Source organism: Loxodonta africana, chromosome 21 (genome assembly GCF_030014295.1).
Source record: "Loxodonta africana isolate mLoxAfr1 chromosome 21, mLoxAfr1.hap2, whole genome shotgun sequence".
Lineage (NCBI taxonomy): Eukaryota > Metazoa > Chordata > Mammalia > Proboscidea > Elephantidae > Loxodonta > Loxodonta africana.
The window spans coordinates 29,969,400-29,987,779 of NC_087362.1; the positions used below are offsets into that span (position 1 = coordinate 29,969,400).

At 52.5% G+C, this 18,380-nt stretch overlaps 1 protein-coding gene across 1 annotated transcript in view; it reads left to right on the forward strand.

The window, feature by feature from the left end:
• The first annotated feature begins 4,141 nt into the window (after nucleotides 1–4,141).
• The window catches only part of PIEZO1 (piezo type mechanosensitive ion channel component 1 (Er blood group)), a 62,488-nt gene continuing 48,249 nt past the window's right edge, over nucleotides 4,142–18,380 (forward strand). Inside the window, exon 1 of the mRNA XM_064273658.1 lies at nucleotides 4,142–4,482. Within this exon, the coding sequence (XP_064129728.1) occupies nucleotides 4,419–4,482 (64 nt within the window). The 5' untranslated portion in view covers nucleotides 4,142–4,418. The remainder of the gene's footprint in view (nucleotides 4,483–18,380) is intronic.

An 18,380-nucleotide genomic window follows, 5' to 3' on the forward strand; every position in this document is an offset into this window, starting at 1 on the left:
GCAGTCCTCAAATTCTCGTAAAAAGACCAGACTTAATGGTCTGACTGAGACTAGAAGAATCCTGGTGGTCATGGTCCCCAGACCTTCTGTTAGCCTAAGACTGGAATCATTCCCGAAGCCAACTCTTCAGACACGGATTGGACTGGACTATAAGACAAAAAACGATACTGGTGAGGAGTGAACTTCTTGGCTCAAGTAGACACATGAGACCATGTGGGCAGCTCCTGTCTGGAGGTGAGATGAGAAGGCGGGGGGACAGGAGCTGGCTGAATGGACACGGGGAATACAGGGTGGAGAGATGGAGAGTGCTGTCTCATTAGGGGGAGAGCAACTAGGAGTACATAGTAAGGTGTATATAAGTTTTTGTATGAGAGACTGACTTGATTTGTAAACTTTCACTTACAGCATAATTAAAAAAAAAAAAAAGCTCGGCTGCTAACCAAGAGGTTGGCAGTTCGAATCCACCAGCCACTCCTTGGAAACCCTATGAGGCAGTTCTACTCTGTCCTATAGGGTCACTATGAGTAGTAAGCAACTCAACAGTAACAGGTTTGGTTTGGTTTTGGACTAATGTAAAGTTTGGTGGTTTGAACCCACCCAGTGGTGCCATGGAAGAAAGTCCTGGCCATCTGCTTCTGTGAATAGTACAGCCAAGAAAACCCTGTGGAGCACAGTTCTGCTCTCTAACACCTGGGGTTGCCATGAGGCAAAACTGACTCAACGGCAACGGGTTTGGTTTGGTTTTGGGTTTGGTATGGATCATACCACATTTTGTTTATCCAATCTGTTGATGACACTTGGGTTGTTTCCACCTTTTGGCTGTTGTGAATAATGCTGCACTGAACATTTGTATATAAAATTGCTTTTTATATAAATACAAGTGATGATGACTGTTATTCTTGGGAAAAAGTGAGAACCTGATGAATAAAGCTAAAGTCCCAAGTATCCACTCTTGGTCCAGTCCCTTTGCTGTCCCCAGGGGGCCTAGCTCATCTTCCAAGACTAAACTACTATTTCAGCAACAACAACAAAAACAAGTTTAGAAAAGGACTCTGAGCTGTGAAGTGGTGGGATGGAATGGAAACAGTTCTGGACTTAAATCAGGAGAGCTGGGGTCAAGCCCTGGCTTGTCCTTTGGCAAACGATTTCCCCACTCTGGCCCCCAGCGTCCTCATCTGTGAAAGGGGCTGGATTAGAACATGGTCCACATTCCTTAGCAGCTGTGAGCTGGCCATGGCTGGTCATGGCAGGAAGATGCCCCTATCCGCCCCCTTCCCCCTGCCCCTGCTCACTCTCTACCCCTCTCCCTTGCCTGGCAAGTAGGCCAAGGAGTTCTTTTTCTGAGGCCCCACCCCATCTGCTAATTTTAAATTTATGTCATGAATAAGTGATACATGTACCTAGCAAAAATTTTTTTAAATGAACAAAAGGGTATTTCAATGACAATTGTTTCTCTCCCAGGTAGTCCTTACCAGTTTCTGTGTTAGTCCACCCAGAGGTGGTCGGTGCCTTGGAAAGCAGGTTAGTGTTATACTGTGTGTACCTGTTATACTGTGTGTGTGTTCCTGTTGTACTGTGCGTGCACCTCTTATACTGTGTGTACCTGCTATACTGGTATGTGTGCATACATCTGTTACATTGCTCTGTGTGTGTGTGTATACCTGCTATACTGTTATATATGTGTGTGTGTACCTGTTATACTGGTGTATGCGCATGTATCTGTTATACTGTGTGTCTGTATGTATCCCTGGCTGTTTTCCCTGGTTATAACACAGTATCTTGGAGATTGTTCCAGACAGACACAGATAGTTACCTTATTCTCTTTAACTTCTATATTGTATTATGTTACAGAAGTACTTGTGGACAGATGGTTAGTTTTTTTCCAGTCTCTTGCTATTCTAACAATTTTTTCTTTTTGCTACATATACACATACATTTTGCTCCCTTGCAAGTACATCTGCAGGGCAAGTTCCCAGGCTTCCCCTTTTCTCTGCAGAGACTTTATCTGGAGCCGAACTGAGGGTGGGAAGTTCTGTGAAATGGCCCCAAATGCTGCTTAGTCTGGGGGCTTTGGGGCTGTCAGCTCTGGGGCTCTCTTTCCTTACCCTCACCCTGTAGCCTCTTGCTTTTTCCCTCTTATCCCTTGCTTGCTCTTGGGAACACCAAAACAAAACTTGTTGCTGTTGAGTCAGCTCCAACTCATGGCAACCCCATGTGGTACAAAGTAGACGTGCTCCATAGGGTTTTCTTGGCTGAAATCTTTACAGAAGGAGATCACCAGGCCTTTCTTCAAAGGTGCCACTAGGTGGGTTTGAACTGCTAACCTTTAAGTTATTGGTTGTTAGGTGCCATCGAGTCAATTCCGACTCATAGTGACCCTGTGTGATAGAGAACTGCCCCATAGTTTCCAAGGCTGTAATCTTTATGGGAGCAGATCAACAGGTCTTTCTCCTGTGGAGCCCCTGGCTGGGTTTGAACTGCTAACCTTTGGGTTAGTAATGAGCACTTAACGGTTGCACCACCAGGGCTCCTTTTTAGATTATTAGTTGAGTGCAAACCATTTACGCTTCCCTCCCCTCCCCCGGGACCTTTGCTCTTGGGAAAGGACCTGAAAGCCTCTTATCCTAAGCCTCAAAAGGGCTTAGCTTAAAGGAGTGGTTTCAAACTTCTTTTGCCTTTAAACCCCCGATTCAAACGTTGTTGTCTCAGGCCCTGATATTTAAAACAGCTGCTCCCTGGAAGCAGTGGGGGTGGAGGGGTGGGGGCAGCGCACACCGGTTTAAAGTATTCCCTATAAGTCTCTAATGTCAGAGCATTGACCACTCAGAGGTAGATTTCAACCCTGTTATTTGCTCTTGAGGGCAGAGCCCTGGGAAGGGCGGTGATGTGTTGGGTTCACCCAGGAGGTTGGGGTGTTGATGAAGGCCTTGGGTCCTTGCTTCCTGCCAGTACTCAGTACTACCCCTCTGCCCTGGAGGGCGGCTCTGCTTTCTGACTCTGTGGGACACATCTCTGGAAGTCCAGTGTGACCAGGATAGGGCTTCTGCTCCTGAACAGATGGGGCTGGGTCTCTGGGACCTGGGGACAGGTGGGCCTCAGTGCCCTCAAAGGGTAGGCCCTCCAAGCTACCCCGATGATGCCCCAGGGGAAGGCCAGGCAGAGAGCAGGGGAGGACGAAGACAGGGATCTGTTCCTTTGGGATGTTCTCTCACTGCAGAGTTTGGGTCCTGGGACTGAGAATCCAGCTGCACTTCAGGGGGCTCTGCTCTTACAGGGGAAACCCTGGTGGCATAGTGGTTAAGAGCTATGGCTGCTAACCAAAAGCTCAGCAGTTCGAATCCACCAGTCGCTTCTTGGAAACTCTATGGAGCGGTTCTACTCTGCCCTGTAGGGTTGCTATGAATCAGAATCCACCGATGGCAACGAGTTGGGTTTTTGGTTTGGCTCTTACAGAGCAGGACCCTCCCCTTCTCGGAGCCCACATCCGGGGGGTGGGAGAGGCCAGCACACCCTGGACTCAGACCTCTGGACGGGCTGCTGCAGGTGCTCCGAAGCTTTCCTTACCACTGTTGGGTGGGGGGGGGGGGAGCAGGGCCGGTGGGCTGGCGGTGGCAGGAAGCAGCCGCCTGCCCGGCTTAGCCCACAGCGCTGGCGGCCAAGTGGTTCAGCGGCCAGGCCTGGCTGAGGCTCTGCCCACGTGGGGCACCGCCGGCCTAGCTGGCGGAGGGCTCCGAGCCACCCCACGGTCCCCAGGGGGCGCTGCGTCCTACTGTCTCGGGGAGCCAAACTAAAGTCGCTCCGGCCACGCGGGGCGCAGTTGCGCGTGGGGTGCCGCCATGGGAAGCCAGGCTGGGGAGCCTTTATGGGGGCCCGGGCCCCGAGGCAGGAGCGCCTCATCTGCCCACCACCGAGAGACGAGCGTCAGTCCCAAAGGGAGAGGGGATGGATGCCGCTTCTCCGGGCGGCCCTGGACTGGGGTTTCCGGCGGGCGCCCAAGTGGGGCGGGAGGCCCGCGGGACCGTGCTGGGGATGCCCGGCCCGAGCGGGCGCGGCGGACCGTCGGGGAAGCGCGGGGGCGGGCCTGCTGGGGAGGCAGGGCCGGGGCCGAGCTTATAAAGGCCCGCGGGCAGGCGGCGGGCAGTGGAGCGACTAGGGAATCGCCGGGCCGCGCCGCTGTCCCTCTCGGCCTCTGCTTTCGCCGCGCAGCGCCGGGACTAGAGCGAGCGCGGGCCCCGGTCCCCGGCCCGGCCGGAGGAGAACGTGGACCCGCGGGTCCTCCGGGCGAGCCTAGTGTTCTGGCCGCGGTGAGCGGCACGTGCGGCGACCCGTCCCGGGCGCCATGGCGAGCGGGTCCCGGGGCCCCCTCACCTCCTTTTAGCGCTGCCGCGGCTCCGCGGCCCCGGACTGGCGGGGCTGGCATGGAGCGGCACGTGCTCGGCGCCGCGCTCTACTGGCTGCTGCTGCCGCTCGCGCTCCTGGCCGGTGAGTGGGGCCCGCGCCGCTCGCGGGGACCGCCGCGCCCTCTGCCCGCCCGGTCTCCGGAACTCTCGGCCGGCGAGGGCTGCGCGCGGCGGGAGGGCGGGCGGGCCGCGGGGACTCGGGCCGCGCGCATTCCAGAGGCATGAGACGCCGGCGGCGGGGAGGCCGGGATGGCGCGGGGGCCGCGGCGGGGCCCCAAGCGAGCTGGGCAGGAAGGGCGGGCCGGGCAGAGGGGCACCCGGCGCGCCCCGGAGCGGGCCGGCCGAGCGCTCTGGAGAGGGCGGCGGCGCCGCTGCGCTGCGCTGCGCTGGGGATGGGGCAGCCGTGAGGGGACTGTGTGCCCATGTGGGAGTTGGAGCGTGAGGAGGGGGCGCGAATTTATTTTTTTTAAAGTGCAAACTTGCATCATGACTTCCTGACCAATCTGGGAGAAGGCGGGCTTCCTGCCTGGAACTGTTTAATTTGGAGCCTCCAGCAGAACGAACAGCCGTGCCTAGGCGCTCCCCTCCCCCCCACACTTCCCGCTTCCCTCCCCCCACCCCCAGCCTGCCTGGGGCAGTGCGGTCCTTTGAAAAAAAATGTTAGGGTTCCTCCCTGCTTTTCCCCTAAGGCCGGCTGACTATGGGAGTGGGGAGTGGAGTGTGCGGTGAGGGCGGGCAGGCCTTTGCCCTGTGCTAGGGAGGCACGTTCTCCCGGAAGGCTTTGGCCTAGGTGTCAGGGCTGGCGTTCCGAGACCTTGGAATCAGCCTGCCAGGTTCCAGGGGCACATCTCTGGGATCCTCCTCGCCTTCCACCTTGTCCAGGGCAAAGTTTCCAGGACTTTGGCCCACCCCGTACCGCCCTCAGCCCCCTCTACGTGCGCTGGTCTGTACTGGGTGTGAGCTGGAAAGTAGTCTGATTGAATGAACTCACGGAAAAATGGAGTGATTTGTCTTGCTAGAGTCTATTGAGTGGAAATATCCATCCACGGGTGGGTGGAGGTGTTTTTGTTTGGAAGGCCCTTCCAGAACCTTCTAAATCACTCCAGGTAGGCCCCTTCCAACTTCTGTTATAAGTAGGAGCTGGCTCCCATGGGGCAGTGATGTGGGGTCCAGTGGGGCCTCAGACAGACCGCGTTTTGATTTGTGGAGAAGAATGGTGGTGAAGTTTGGGGAACATTTTCAGGACAGGACTCAATGAAAACCATTGAGCTTGGGAAGGAGGGTTTTTAGAAGCCTCCCTCTGCCTGTCAGCCGTTCTGTGGGCAGAACAGCCTTGGACTGGTTCAGGGGAGCTCAGGGTCAAACAGACGTAAACAGTGCAGGCTTGTTTGCCTCCTCTTCCTTCAGAAAGCCTGAGTAAATCCAGATGCAGGGCAGAACAGGGCTTAGAAGCTGGGCCACTTCAGAGTGGGCCGACAGGTAGGCTTCTTAAAGGTGTAGTTTTTCTTCTGAAGTCCCACAGGACACCAGCAGCTTCCTTAAACTTGCATTTTGAGGTGGTTCATGGCTCAGCAGGCTCTTTCTTCCATGTCTCTGAGCTGGAGGCCTGAGATAGTGTTGGGCCCTTGAGAGAAGCAGGGGAATAAGGGCTCTCTCTTGCAAGGGAGGGTCCCAATTTTGTGGTGGAGCTACCTTGAGCAGGGCTGGCAAACTTTTCCTAAAAAGGGCCAGATAGTAAATATTTTCACAGCACGAAATTATCTTCTTCTGATATGTTTTCCAACCCTTAAAAACCACTCTTGGCTCCTGGGCTGTACCAAAACAGGTGTGGGGTTGACTTCAGCCCTCAGACTGCAGTTTTCGACTCCTGAGAATGAGTCCGGCTGCCTGGGTTCTCCTGGCTTCACGCCTGGAGAGGGTTTTCCTGTCCCCTGGGCTGCTGTTCCCCAGGGCAAGATGAGGCACTGCAGGAGCTCAGGGGTCCTCACCTTGCCTGTGAGTTAGAATCACCTGGGGAGCTTTTAGAAGCTGCAGGTGCCTGGCCACACCCCAAACTGGTTCTTTCCCAGCTTGGGGCTTGGGCCGCAGTATGTTCTTTCAGCTTCTTAGGGAGGGTAATGCAGAGCTGGGGTCAAGACCTGTGCCAGATGATGCCTGGGACGCTCCAAGCCTCAAATGTAGGCCGTTCCCAAAGAACTCATCTTTGCCCCTGCTGATACCCTGTCTAACCCTCCCCGCCGAGCGTCAGAACATCCCCTCTGCTTGTCCCCTGTGTGCCCTCACTCACTGACAGTCTTCTGCCAGGGACTCTGAGGACCTCCAGTGTTTTGAAAGCCAGCAGTGAGTGCCCAGGGAGGCAAACAGAGGCATTAGTCAGCCAGGCAGCCCCATACTGGCTTGGATCGCTGCTGTGGTAAGGGTTTGACTCATCCTGGAGTGCCCCTCACCCCATGCGACTCTCTGTGGGGGGTGATACCCCCAAAATCCTGACAACCTCTGCTAGTTTTCGCGAAGACCTCTGGCCCTGCTCCTAGAATGGCAACTACTGAGCTCCTGGATTCCTGGGGGCTCAGGACTCAGTGCTGGAAGTGTCTAGAAAGATGTCAGGGCAGGAAATTTTGTGGTTCTAGTAGAGCAGGATCATACTCCCTGACTCTTGCCCTAATGGGGCAGCCGGAAACCCAGACATCATAGCAGAAATACAGGTGGTGGGAAGTGGTGACTCTTTCTGGTGTCGCTGCATCTCCAGACACGTAGAGGCAACAACATGGCCTCAGAGACATGCCCACCACTCACTGGGGCACTGCCAGGCCAGGCCCCTGACTGTCACTGAGAAGTGCTGCCGCTAGAATCCTGCCCTGCACTTAGGGGACACTTCCTTCTTTTCAGAGTGTTCTCTTGATCCTTGTCCCAGCGCCCTTCGAGCCAAGCGAAGGAGTCTTTTCTTTCTGTTTTCTGTCGGGAGCAAGAGGAACTTGTCTGCAGTCACTCAAAGCCCCGGCCTGCGGCTCCTAGTCATGTGGGGGAGGCAAGTCGTAGTGCTTGTATATTCTGGTATTTCTTGAGTGACCCCATTGGAAGGTGGCTCTGTGCTTGGACTTCAGGGCTGGAATGGAGCCTTCGGTTGTCGACACAGAGGCCATGCCCTGTGGTTCCGTGAGGATGAGGGCACCCAGATTTCACAGCACAGAGCTGGGTACAGGCCTGCTTTTCTCTGCGGCCATGGGCATCCGTCACTCTCTGGGCACTGGCCCCCTTGCTTGGCAGAGGGGGTGTGCCACTGCCTCCACGCTGGCCCCCCTGGAGGTTAAATGAGTCAGCAGGAGTGAGCAGTGCTTTGTTAGTTCCGGAAACCAAGGGGGTGTGTGTGTGTGTGTTTGCGGCAGGGGCTGCCTAGGGTGAGGTGGATCTCTCCTGTGGTCCCCGCCCACTGCAGGGCACATCTGCCCAGTGCGCAGTGATAAGGGTCCTGCAGAGGAAATGAGGCGCTTCTCAGTCTCTAGTCCTGGCCACGCAAGGCAGCTTCCTGGGTGGTGTCTCTCCCATCCTGAGGGGACACCTAGTTTGCTCTTGGGACTCAGAGATGATGAGAGGAAGAGGCAGGGCCTTTCTAACCCCACACAGGTGGGATCCTCCCTCCTCTGACCTTGGCCCTGGGAAACCCCAGAAGACAGCCTGTATGAGACCCAAGGGGTCTATGACGTCCTCCCGCCCCTGCGTCAATTATACCTCCTCTCCCAGGACTTTGTCCTGATAAGTCGCTCCCTCAAAATTCCCCTTCTCCTTAGACTTCAACAGAGCATTGCTCTTCTCTCAGAGGTCTGTTTTAGAAATATTTAATTAGACATTCACTTCTTTTCTGTAGAGCTTGTATTTTTTCTTGGTTACTGAAGCAGTTTTGTACATGTTCACACTCAAGAATTCACACATCGTAGGAACAGTTGATGAGCCGGTAAGGGTCTCCTGTCCATCCATCTTTCATGTGGTAGACCCTCACCAAGTGTGTGTCTGGCTTTTCTGTAACGGGCATGTAACCCCTGGGCAGCATATCCGTCTCAGCTCGCTGTTGTCCTCTGGGCGCTGGGAGAGGTGGGCGGGGCAGGGCAGGACCACCCAGACTGCGCACATATGCTTGGCTACACTTGACCTTTGAGCTCCTACCCCAGCCTCAGAATGCAGGTGTTTGGCTGGTTTTATGGACAAGAGTCTGGGGGTGGAGGTAAGCTAGTTAAGTTACCTAGGAGGAAGTGACAAGGCTGGAGTGATGTTCTTCCTCTCCTGGGGGGCAAGCCCCACACCTCTGAGCATGGACATTTTACATACAGGAACCTGGTGGACAGAAAGGGAGGCATGGGGAGCGCAGGGCCAGGCAGAGTCTTGGTTGCTTTTGCTGCAGAGGGTTTGGCGATCAGCACAGATTCAGATCATGGTGCAGGCTATAGCCGAGAGATGTGCCAAGGCCTCCCCAGGCCCAAAGTCAGCCTCTGACCCCCACCTCCCCTTTGTCCTGTAGCCAAGTTCCTGGTCTCCTCTGGGGAGCCCCCATCTCTGGAGCTGGGAGGGTGATGGGCCACAGCAGCCTCGGCTTTGCTGTGACCTTGCTAGGCCTCAGTTTCCTCACATGTCAAACCCAGCCACTGCCATCGAGTCGATTCCGACTCATAGCGACCCTATAGGACAGAGTAGAGCTGCCCCATAGTTTCCAAGGAGCACCTGGCAGATTTGAACTGCTGACCTTTTGGTTAGCAGCTGTAGCACTTAACCACTACACCACCAGGATTTTCCTTCACCTGTCAAGGAGACTATAAAATCTTTATAGCTGCTTCCTGGACTCTGATTTCTTGGTCTCTGGGGCTTCAGGCCACTCTGTGGGCGAGAGCATTCGCGTTACCCTCTACCGGATAGGCCAGCGTCTGCAGGGCCTGGCAGCCAGCATCCTGCTGGGAATAGGGCTCCAGAGTGATTTCCCAGATGTTTGGTGTGTTGGCTGCCACAGGCCTGAGCCTGGTGGATAGCCAGGTCAGGCCTCCAGGGAAGCTGATAGAAAGAGGGGGCCACCCAACCCACACTCCCTCCACACAGGGCTCCGCAGAACAGGTGGGAGGGAAAGGTCTCTTGCTCTGTGCAGCCCTGAATAGTTCCAGAAAGGAGAGGCTTGGTGTCTAGGGCAGGGGAGTGACTGCAGGCTAGCCGTCTTCCTGACCCTGAGCAGGACACGTCCCCAGGGGAGTCCATAGCGAAGCCCCCTTGGCCCCGCACACGCGCAGCACAGGCCCCCATTTGCTCACACGGGCACTATCGGAGTCTTCCAAATCTGATCATGCTTCTGCGTCAAGGGCTTGTGGGACAGAGTGGAGGCTGTGGTGGGGGCAGTGAGGGTACCTAGAGCTCAACTTCCCTCTCTGTAAGAGACTGTGGAGTTCCTGAAGTGGTGTAAATGGTTAAGCACTCAGCTGCTAACCAGAAAGTTGAAGGTTCGAGTCTACCTAGAGGGGCCTTGGAAGAGCCTGACCATCTACTTCCAAAAGAATCAACCACTGAAAACCCTGTGGAGGGCAGTTCTGCTCTGACATGTGGGACTGACTCCACCACAACTAGTTTACTGGAGGGCCTGTCCTTGCTGTGTTTGTTTACAGAGTGCTAGGCCAAGCACAGGTGGGCGAACAAATAATGAAAATAAAGAACAGTGGACAGAACCGGGCCCATCCTGGCCCAGCCCCCCTCCCCACGCGCACACGTAAGTAGGTGGTTGCACAGTCTTGCAGAGAAGGGGGCTAGGGGCGGAGCTGTCTCCTGGGCCCTGCAGGTCGGGCAGGTGGACCCAGGAGTGAATGGGCCCTGATAGCGGTGGGCCAGGGTTTGGGTCAGCCCTGGGGACAAGTCAGCAGCAGCACAGGAGTGGGTCCAGGCTGCCTGTGGGGACTGGTAGGGCTGGGGAGAGGCAGGCGTAGGGGGACACAAGCCTGGCAGGAGGGCAAGAAGGGCAGCAAGGCCTGAGGACAGTGTCAGGAGGGTGCTCCCAGGGCCCCATGGTCAGCCCTCTCCCCAACCGCTCCCATCCCCCCCCCCGCCCGGAAGGAGCTCCTTCCAGGCAGGAAGAGCCACTTGCATGCTCTGGTGGCTTGGTTGATGGCACTGCTGGAGGAGGGGTGGCTCTTTCTAGGGTCCAGGCCCCTGGCGGTGGACAAAAGGAAATGAGAGATCGGGTGGTGGGTGAGAAGTCAGGGCTGGGAAGGACCTGAGGCTTGACTGCACCCCCTAAGGTTTTACTTTCATAATTGGGTTTAAATTATTACACAGATAATATATACATACTTTGGTAACAAAATAAAATACCGAGTGAGATAAGACTAAATTCCCTCTGTAGCCCTTTAAGCCTGCCCCTCCCTCGTAGCTCCTAGGCCACACGACTTCCAGGTCTCTCCATTGTCTGAGCACAGCGGTAGTATCTCTGTGTGCGGTCTGCAGCTGATGACGCGGAGGCCCCTGTCCTGCCCCACAATTGTTCAGAGCTGAAAGGCCGGTGACTTTCCCAGCTCTCCCCACAGAGGGCATGAGGCTGCTCTGGGGCTCTGGGGTCAGGAGCACACAGCCATGAGCTCCTTGTATGCCTTCTTTGCTCACAGGGCAGCCTTCCCATTTTGTGGATGAGGACACTGAGGCTGCCACCAGGCCCTCAGGCAACCTGCTGTCCTCAGGAGAAACCAAATCCCAGAGAGCCAGCCCCAGTGTACCCAGAGTGATGGCAGGCGCCCTGGGGTGTGTGTGGCTCCCTTGGCATCTTGGAACCCTTGCTGAGTGGGTGGGCCTCTCCCTCTGGTGTGTTTTAATAACATAATTGTAGTGAGTATTTTTAGGTCCTTCTCATGGCCGACAGGGGCTCAGCCGCTGTTTACCAGGCTCCAATCTGCACGCTATTTTTCTCTGAAAGTATATATAGCTGGGGCCACTTCTCCTTCCTCGGGGTCAGGCCAAAGAGGGACAGTGCCGCCTCAGCCACCTCCTGTGGTTTCCTCTGTAGTGAATGGGCAGTAAAGGGGCCCAGGAGGGGCTGGTGGCTCACCAGAACTGCTGAAAGCAGGCAAGGGGGTGGGGGGCCAGTGGCAGGAAGGGGAGGTAGGAGGCTGAGAGCAAGATGGGGAGCCGGGAGCAGGATGGAGGGATCAGGGGCCGAGAGCAAGATGGGGGACCAGGAGCCCGACAGGGGGGCCATGGGGGCTGAGAGCACAGGATGGGGAGCTAGGAGCAGGATGTGGGGGAGAGGAAGAGGGCTGAGAGCAGAATGGGGAACGGGGAGGGGGCTAGGAGTGAGATGGAGGGCTGCAGGGCTGGAAGCAGGACGGGTCAGGGGCCAAGGGTAGGATGGGGGGTGGGGTGGAGGCCGTGCTGAGCAGAGGAGCTGGCCTCATGCAGGGGTGAGGCTGTGTAAGAGACAGGCTTCCTCCCGCCCTGGACCCCAGCAGTGCCCAGGTGCTTGTAAAGCGCCCCCAGCACCCCTCACTTCCACTGTGGCCGGAAGTCACCGGCCATCGGACAGCCTTCCCTGTGGGTCCTCTGGGGAAAACACAACAACCAAACTGCGACATAAACAGATTCCTCAGGCTTCGAGAGGTACCAAAGGACAAAGGAATGTGACTGTGGCAGCTTCACCCGGGAGCCAGGCTGGGAGGGGGCCGGCATAGGCCAGTGAGAGGAGCTAGCGCCGGCTTGGGGCCATCAGGTACGCTCTGCTGGGAATCTCCTACCCACCCTCGGGGGCTCAGTCTCCAGAGTGGCGGTCTGTGCAAGAGCCCCACTGCTCAGCTCTGCATGGGCCCTGGATGCCCAGCTCTTCTGCTCTGAGCAGGCGTGGCCGCCACCCTCCACCCCATTGAGGGGGTTTCTGTTTATAGTCAAAACACCATTTAAAACAACAGATCATTTTAACTGCCTGGACCAAACAGCTGTTTTTGTTTTCCCTTCCTTCCCAGTCTTTGTCCCTGGGCCACAGCGTCACACCCTCTGCTTAAGGAAGGCCCGAGGTGCCTGGCTGTGCACTGCTCAGTGTCTCACGCGCTCTCTCCCTCCTCGGAGCTTGTGCTCTTCCTAGGGTGCTTTACAAAGAACAGGCCAGGGGTGGTCCACTCACTTTGCCTGGGTCACCCGGCGAGTCATCTGGGGCTCAAGCCTGTGCAGCTGCCTTAGATACCCATGTAACACTCAGGGTCTTCGAAGAATGGGTGCAGGCTATGTTGCTTTTCAGGGGAGGCAGCCCCTCTGTTGTCCTGGCTGCAGCCCACTTTGCTCTGTTCCTGAGCTCCAGGCCCCATTCCGCTCTATGAGAGGCACCACTCCTGTGGTTTACCAGGCTCCCCTGCCTCCCTTCTCTCCTTTGTCTCCCTCCTCCATCCCATGGGTCACTTGGGTACAAACCTCAGGTCCTCTTCTTCTAGCCCAGGGTCAGCTTGCCCTAGCTCTGGCTCCCACCCTCCAGCCCCGACCCTGGCCATGCCATCACTCCCTCTGTCCCTCTCCCTGCCTCCATGCCTAGGCTCATTCCCCCACATAACCACTGAGACCATCCCATTACCCACTGCAGACACTTTGGTGCCATGAGGCCACCTGGATCCTCTTGTCTTCCCGTGGAGGGCACAAGTGCCCCTCACTGATGCCCGCCATGAGGCGGGCTCTCCCAGGAGATGCTTCCTATGGCAGACAGTTGTAGCCCATTGTACTGATGAGGACACAGAGGCTCAGAGAGGTGAAGTTTTTAGGAGGTAGAGTGAAATTGGAGCTGGCACTCACGTGCCCCCAGCCGCCAGCCCCATGGCCTTCAACTGCCTTGGACAATGCCCCTATTGAAGCCCCCTTAGAGGGCTCCCCCGGTCCTCAGGCCCGGCCTCCTTCTCCTCCCCACGTACCCCACCACCTGCCCACTGTCACTTCACCTCCTGTTACTGGTTGTCCACTCCGCAAATGCGGAAGTATTTGGAGAGAATCTCCTCTGTGCCAGGCCAAGCTTTAGGTTTTGGGGAGTTGACAACATCCCCTCAGAAGGGTGACACTTCTCGTGGGGTGTTTTTTTTTTTTTTTTAAGCCGAGGGACATTTAGCAAACAATAATGTGCATAGACCTTCAGCCATCCATCGGATGAGTCTGACTATTGAATACACCCATATACCACCAGTTCTGGTCAAATGGGTTCCAGTTCATCCCGTGTACGTCAGAGTAGAACTGTGCTCCATAGGCTTTTCTTTTTTAGATTTTTTTCTGGTAAAAATACACATAGCACAATTTATGTCATCTCAACAATTTCTACTTGTACAATTCAGTGACACTAGTTACATTCTTTGAATTGTGCAACCATTCTTGATATCCTTTTCCAAATTATTCCACCACCATTATCCACAGAATTTTCAATGGCTGATTTTTTTAGAAGTAGAAGGCTAGAGCCTTCCTTCTGAGGTTCTTCTGGGTGGACTGGAACCTCCAACCTTTTGGTTAGCAGCCAAGCACATTAGCCATTTCACCCACCCAGGTACTCCTACATCCATATACCCATTGCCATTGAGTCAATTCAAGATCTAGAACATTGCCATTCCCCTTGGAAATCCCCCCTAACCCTTCCCAGTCAACCCCCTCCCTCCTTGACTCTGATTTCTAATACCATAGACTGGTATTTGGATTTCCTAGAGATGGAATTGCCCAGAAGCTGGCTTCTTTCATTCGGTCTAATGTTTTTGAGATTCATCTGGGCTGCTGTGTTTATCAGTGATCTTTTTAAATTGCTGAACAGTATGTCTTCATGCACCCATACCACAGTTTGTGAAACCAGTCTCCTGTTCCCAATATTTGGAGTGTTTCCAGATGTTGCTGATTATCCATGAGGCTCCTAAGAACAGTCGTGCGTGCCTTTTTGTGGACACAGATTTTCATTCCATCCACTCCTACACACCAAGGTGTGGATCACTGGGTCATGAAGATGATGTTTCACTTCAAAGAAGTTGCCGAACAGCTCTCACAGTGATTGTGTCATTGACAGCCTTAAGCAGGGTCTGAGAGTTCCAGTTGCTCCATACCCTCATCAACACTTGGTGTTGTCTGTCTTTCTTTATGTTAGCCTTTCTTGTGGGTGTGAAGTGGTATCTTGTGATATTAATTTGCATTGCTCTGATGGCTAAGGATCTTAATCACCTTTTCCTTTGCTAATTGGCCTTTCAAATACCTTTTGTGAAGTGTCTCTTCCAGTCTTTTCCCGTTTAAAATATTGGATAGTTTGTTTTTTCGTTTTTGTTTGTTTTTTTGAGTCCTTACTTCATTTAGTTAAATTATAGTTTTCATATACATGGCTTTTAAAGAGATGTATTTATTTTGTTGTTGTTGTTGTTGTTGTTGAGAATATGCACAGCAAAACACACATCAATTCAACAGTTTCTATATGACTTTGATTACATTCTTCAAGTTGTGCAACCATTCTCACCCTCCTTTTCTGAGTTGTTCCTCCACCATTAGATGGTTTGTCTTTTTATTTCTTATTTTTAGGGCTCCATATGGATTCTAAACATAAGTGTTTCATCAGCTGTTTGTACTGCAAATATTTTTTCTCTGCCTGTGGCTAATCATTTTCTTAATGGTGTCTTTTTTTTTTTTAACTGCTTGCATTTTTGTAATTGTGGTAAAATATACATAATGTAAAATTTATCATTTTAATAACTTTTAAATGTATCATTCAGTGATGTTAAGTACGTTCACAGTGTTGTACAACCATTACCATTATCTATTTCTAGAACATTTTCATCACCCAAAACAGGAACTCCGTATCCATTAAGCAATAACTCCTCCAGCCCTGGTAACCTCTAATCTACTTTCTGTCTCAATGGATTTGCCTCTTCTAGATATTTCATATAAGTGGAATCATAACGTTTTTTGTCTTTTTTCTCAGCATAACGTTTTCAAGGTTCATCCATGTTGTGTGTATCAGAATTTCATTCCTCTTTGTTGTTGTTTGGGAAACCCTGATGGTATAGTGGTTAAGAGCTACATTTGCAAACCAAAATGTCAGCAGCTCGAATCCACCAGGTGCTCCTTGGAAACTTTATGCGGCAGTTCTACTCTGTCCTATAGGGTCTCTGTGAGTCAGAATTGATTCAACGGCAATGGGTTTTCTTGTCGTTCATTGCCGTTGAGTCAATTCCGAGTCATGTACTCAGTAGAGTAGAACTGCCCGATAGGGTATTCAAAGTTGTGACTTTTTGGAAGCAGATTGCCAGGCCGGTCTTCCAAGGTGCCTCTGAGTGAGTTCAAACTGCTAGTAGGCAAGCTCTTAACCCTTTATGCTACCCAGGGACTTCATTCCTGTTTATGGCTGAATAATATTCTATTTTATGGATATAGCACATTTTGTTTATCCAATCATCTCTTGATCGTTTCAGGGTAATGCTGGCCTCATAGAAAGTGTTAGGAAATGTCCCCTCTTCTTCAGTTTTTTGCAAGACTTTGAGAAGGATTCGTGTTAGTTCATATAAAAGTGTTTGGTAGAATTCATCAGTGAGGTGATCTGGTCCTGAGCTTTTCCTTGCTGGTAGGTTTTTGATTATTGATTCAATCTCCTTATTTGTTATAGGTCTAACTATAGATTTTCTATGTTTTCTTGAGTTCATTTTGGCAGTTCGTATTTTTCTAGGAATTTTTCCATAGTGCTGCTATGATAGAATTACCACAGGTATATAGCATTAAGAAACAGAAATTTATTCCCTTACAGTTGAGGCTAGAAGTCTGAATTTAGGGCACCAGCTCTAGGGGAAATCTTTCTCTGTCAGCTCTGGGAGAAGTTTCTTGTCATCAGTTTTTCAGTGCAGGGACCCCGGGTCCAAAGGATGCTTTCCGCTCCTGGCTCTTCCTTCTTGGTGGCAGGAGGTTCCCCTCCTCTGTGGTTGTTTCTCTTTTTTACATCTCAAAAGAGATTGAATCAAGATACAATCTAGTCCTGTAGATTGAGTGTCCTGCCTCATTAACATAACGGACAGCTCACTTGCAAATAGGATCATAACCACAGGCGTAGAGGCAAGGATTTACAATACATAGGACAAATACATCGCATCACAAAATGGAGGACAAACACACAATACTGGGAATCATGTCCTAGCCAACTATGTAATTGTTCATAATACTCTCTTATGATCCTTTTTATTTCTGTAAAATTGGTAGCAGTGTCCCCACTTTTATTTCTGATTGCAGTAACTTGAGCCTTCTGTCTTTTTTTTCTTAGTCAACGTAGCTAAAGGTTTGTCAGTTTTGTTGATCTTTTCAAAGAACCAATTTTTGGTCTCTGTGGTTTTCTCTATTGTTTTTTTATTTTCTGTTGTGTTTATCTCTGCTCTACCCATTGCTGGCAAATTGATTCTGACAGCGACCCTATAGGACAGAGTAGAACTACCTCATGGGGTTTCCAAAGAGTGCCTGGTGGATTTGACTAGTCCTTATTATTTCCTTCTTTCTGTTAGCTTTGAATTTAGTTTGCTCTTTTTTTTCTAGTTCCTGAAGGTGCTCAGTTGAGTTACTGATTTGAGATCTTTCTTCTTTTTCAATGTAGGCATTTACAGCTATAAATGTCCCTCTTACGGCTGTTTTTGGTACACCCCATGAGTTTGGTATGTTGTGTTTCTGTGTCCACTCATCTCACTGTATTTTCTGATTTTTCTGTGATTTGTTCTTTGACCCATTTATCGTTTAAGATTGTGTTGTTTGACTTCTATATATTTATGAATTCTCCAGTTTTCTGCCTTCTTACTGGTTTCTAGTTTCAACTCATTGTGACTGGAAAGATGCTTTATATGATTTCAGTCTTTTAAAATTTATTAAGACTTGTTTTGTGGCCTGATGTCTGGTTGTCCTGGAGAATGTTTCGTGTGCACTGGAGAAGAATGTATATTCTGCTGTTGTTGGCTGGAGTGTTCTAGAGATGTCTGTTAGGCCTAATTGGCTTATAGTGGCATTCAAGTCCTCCATTTCCTTATTGATCTTCTGTCTAGTTGTTCTTAATGGTGCCTTTTTAAGAGCAGACATTTTTAATTCAGATGAAGGCCAGTTTACTCATGTGATGTGTGTGTTGTTTGAATGTTTGGCCTCCCCACTAGACTGTGATCCCCTCCCTGAGTGAGGGAACCTCACCGCATGGCATGCTGTGGTCTCATTGTCTGCATTCCTGGCTCAGAGTGTGCTTCGTTCAGCGTTTCCTGGCGGCAGGGACATGCTGGCTCCGTGTCGGGCTGGGTTTCCCGTTTCCTCCACACCCCTATGTGCCCTTCCTGCCCTGGCGTTACTTCCACTCCTCTTGCAGGCCCTGCCCACCCTCATTCACTGCCTGTGCCTGCTCTGGATGTCCCTGTCCTCTGTCAGCAGAGTTGGCTCCTCCGCAGAGCTCTGAAGCACATGGGCCCTCTCTTGACTGCCCGCCCTTGTCTTGTGGTGGCCACATTACTGGGCTCTCGATCGTCTTCAGCGTGGCTTCCCCTGGGCCGCCTGACGCCCGGGCCTTCAGTGGTTGTCTCTTGGATGAATTGGGGTTTGTTTAAGTCCCCATTTGCATCCTGATGGCCCAGGCTATGTCACCGTCCCGTCCCGCTGTTCCCAGAGGCCGCAGAGACCCTCTCTGCATGGCCTCACTTCCTGCTGTTGATTTCCCCCTTAGGACAGATTCCCAGGAGTCAGATTACAGATGATTGGATCACAGCCTCATGCCAGGCAGCTTTCCAAAGCCCTGGCGCTGCATGCACCCTGCATGCTGGTGCCCTGGCATTGCTTTGATTTCTGGTTTCATCTCCTGGGAGCCCTGTGCTATCAGGGGCCCTCCCATCACCATGGCATGCCTAAGAGCAAGCTGCTGCCCTGTCCAGAATGGGCAGCACCACATTGTTGGGCTTGTCTCTGCTTCCTTATCTGCCTTCCCTAGGCCTGATTTGAGGACAGCTGTCATGTGGTCAGTGGCCAGGCCTCTCCGGC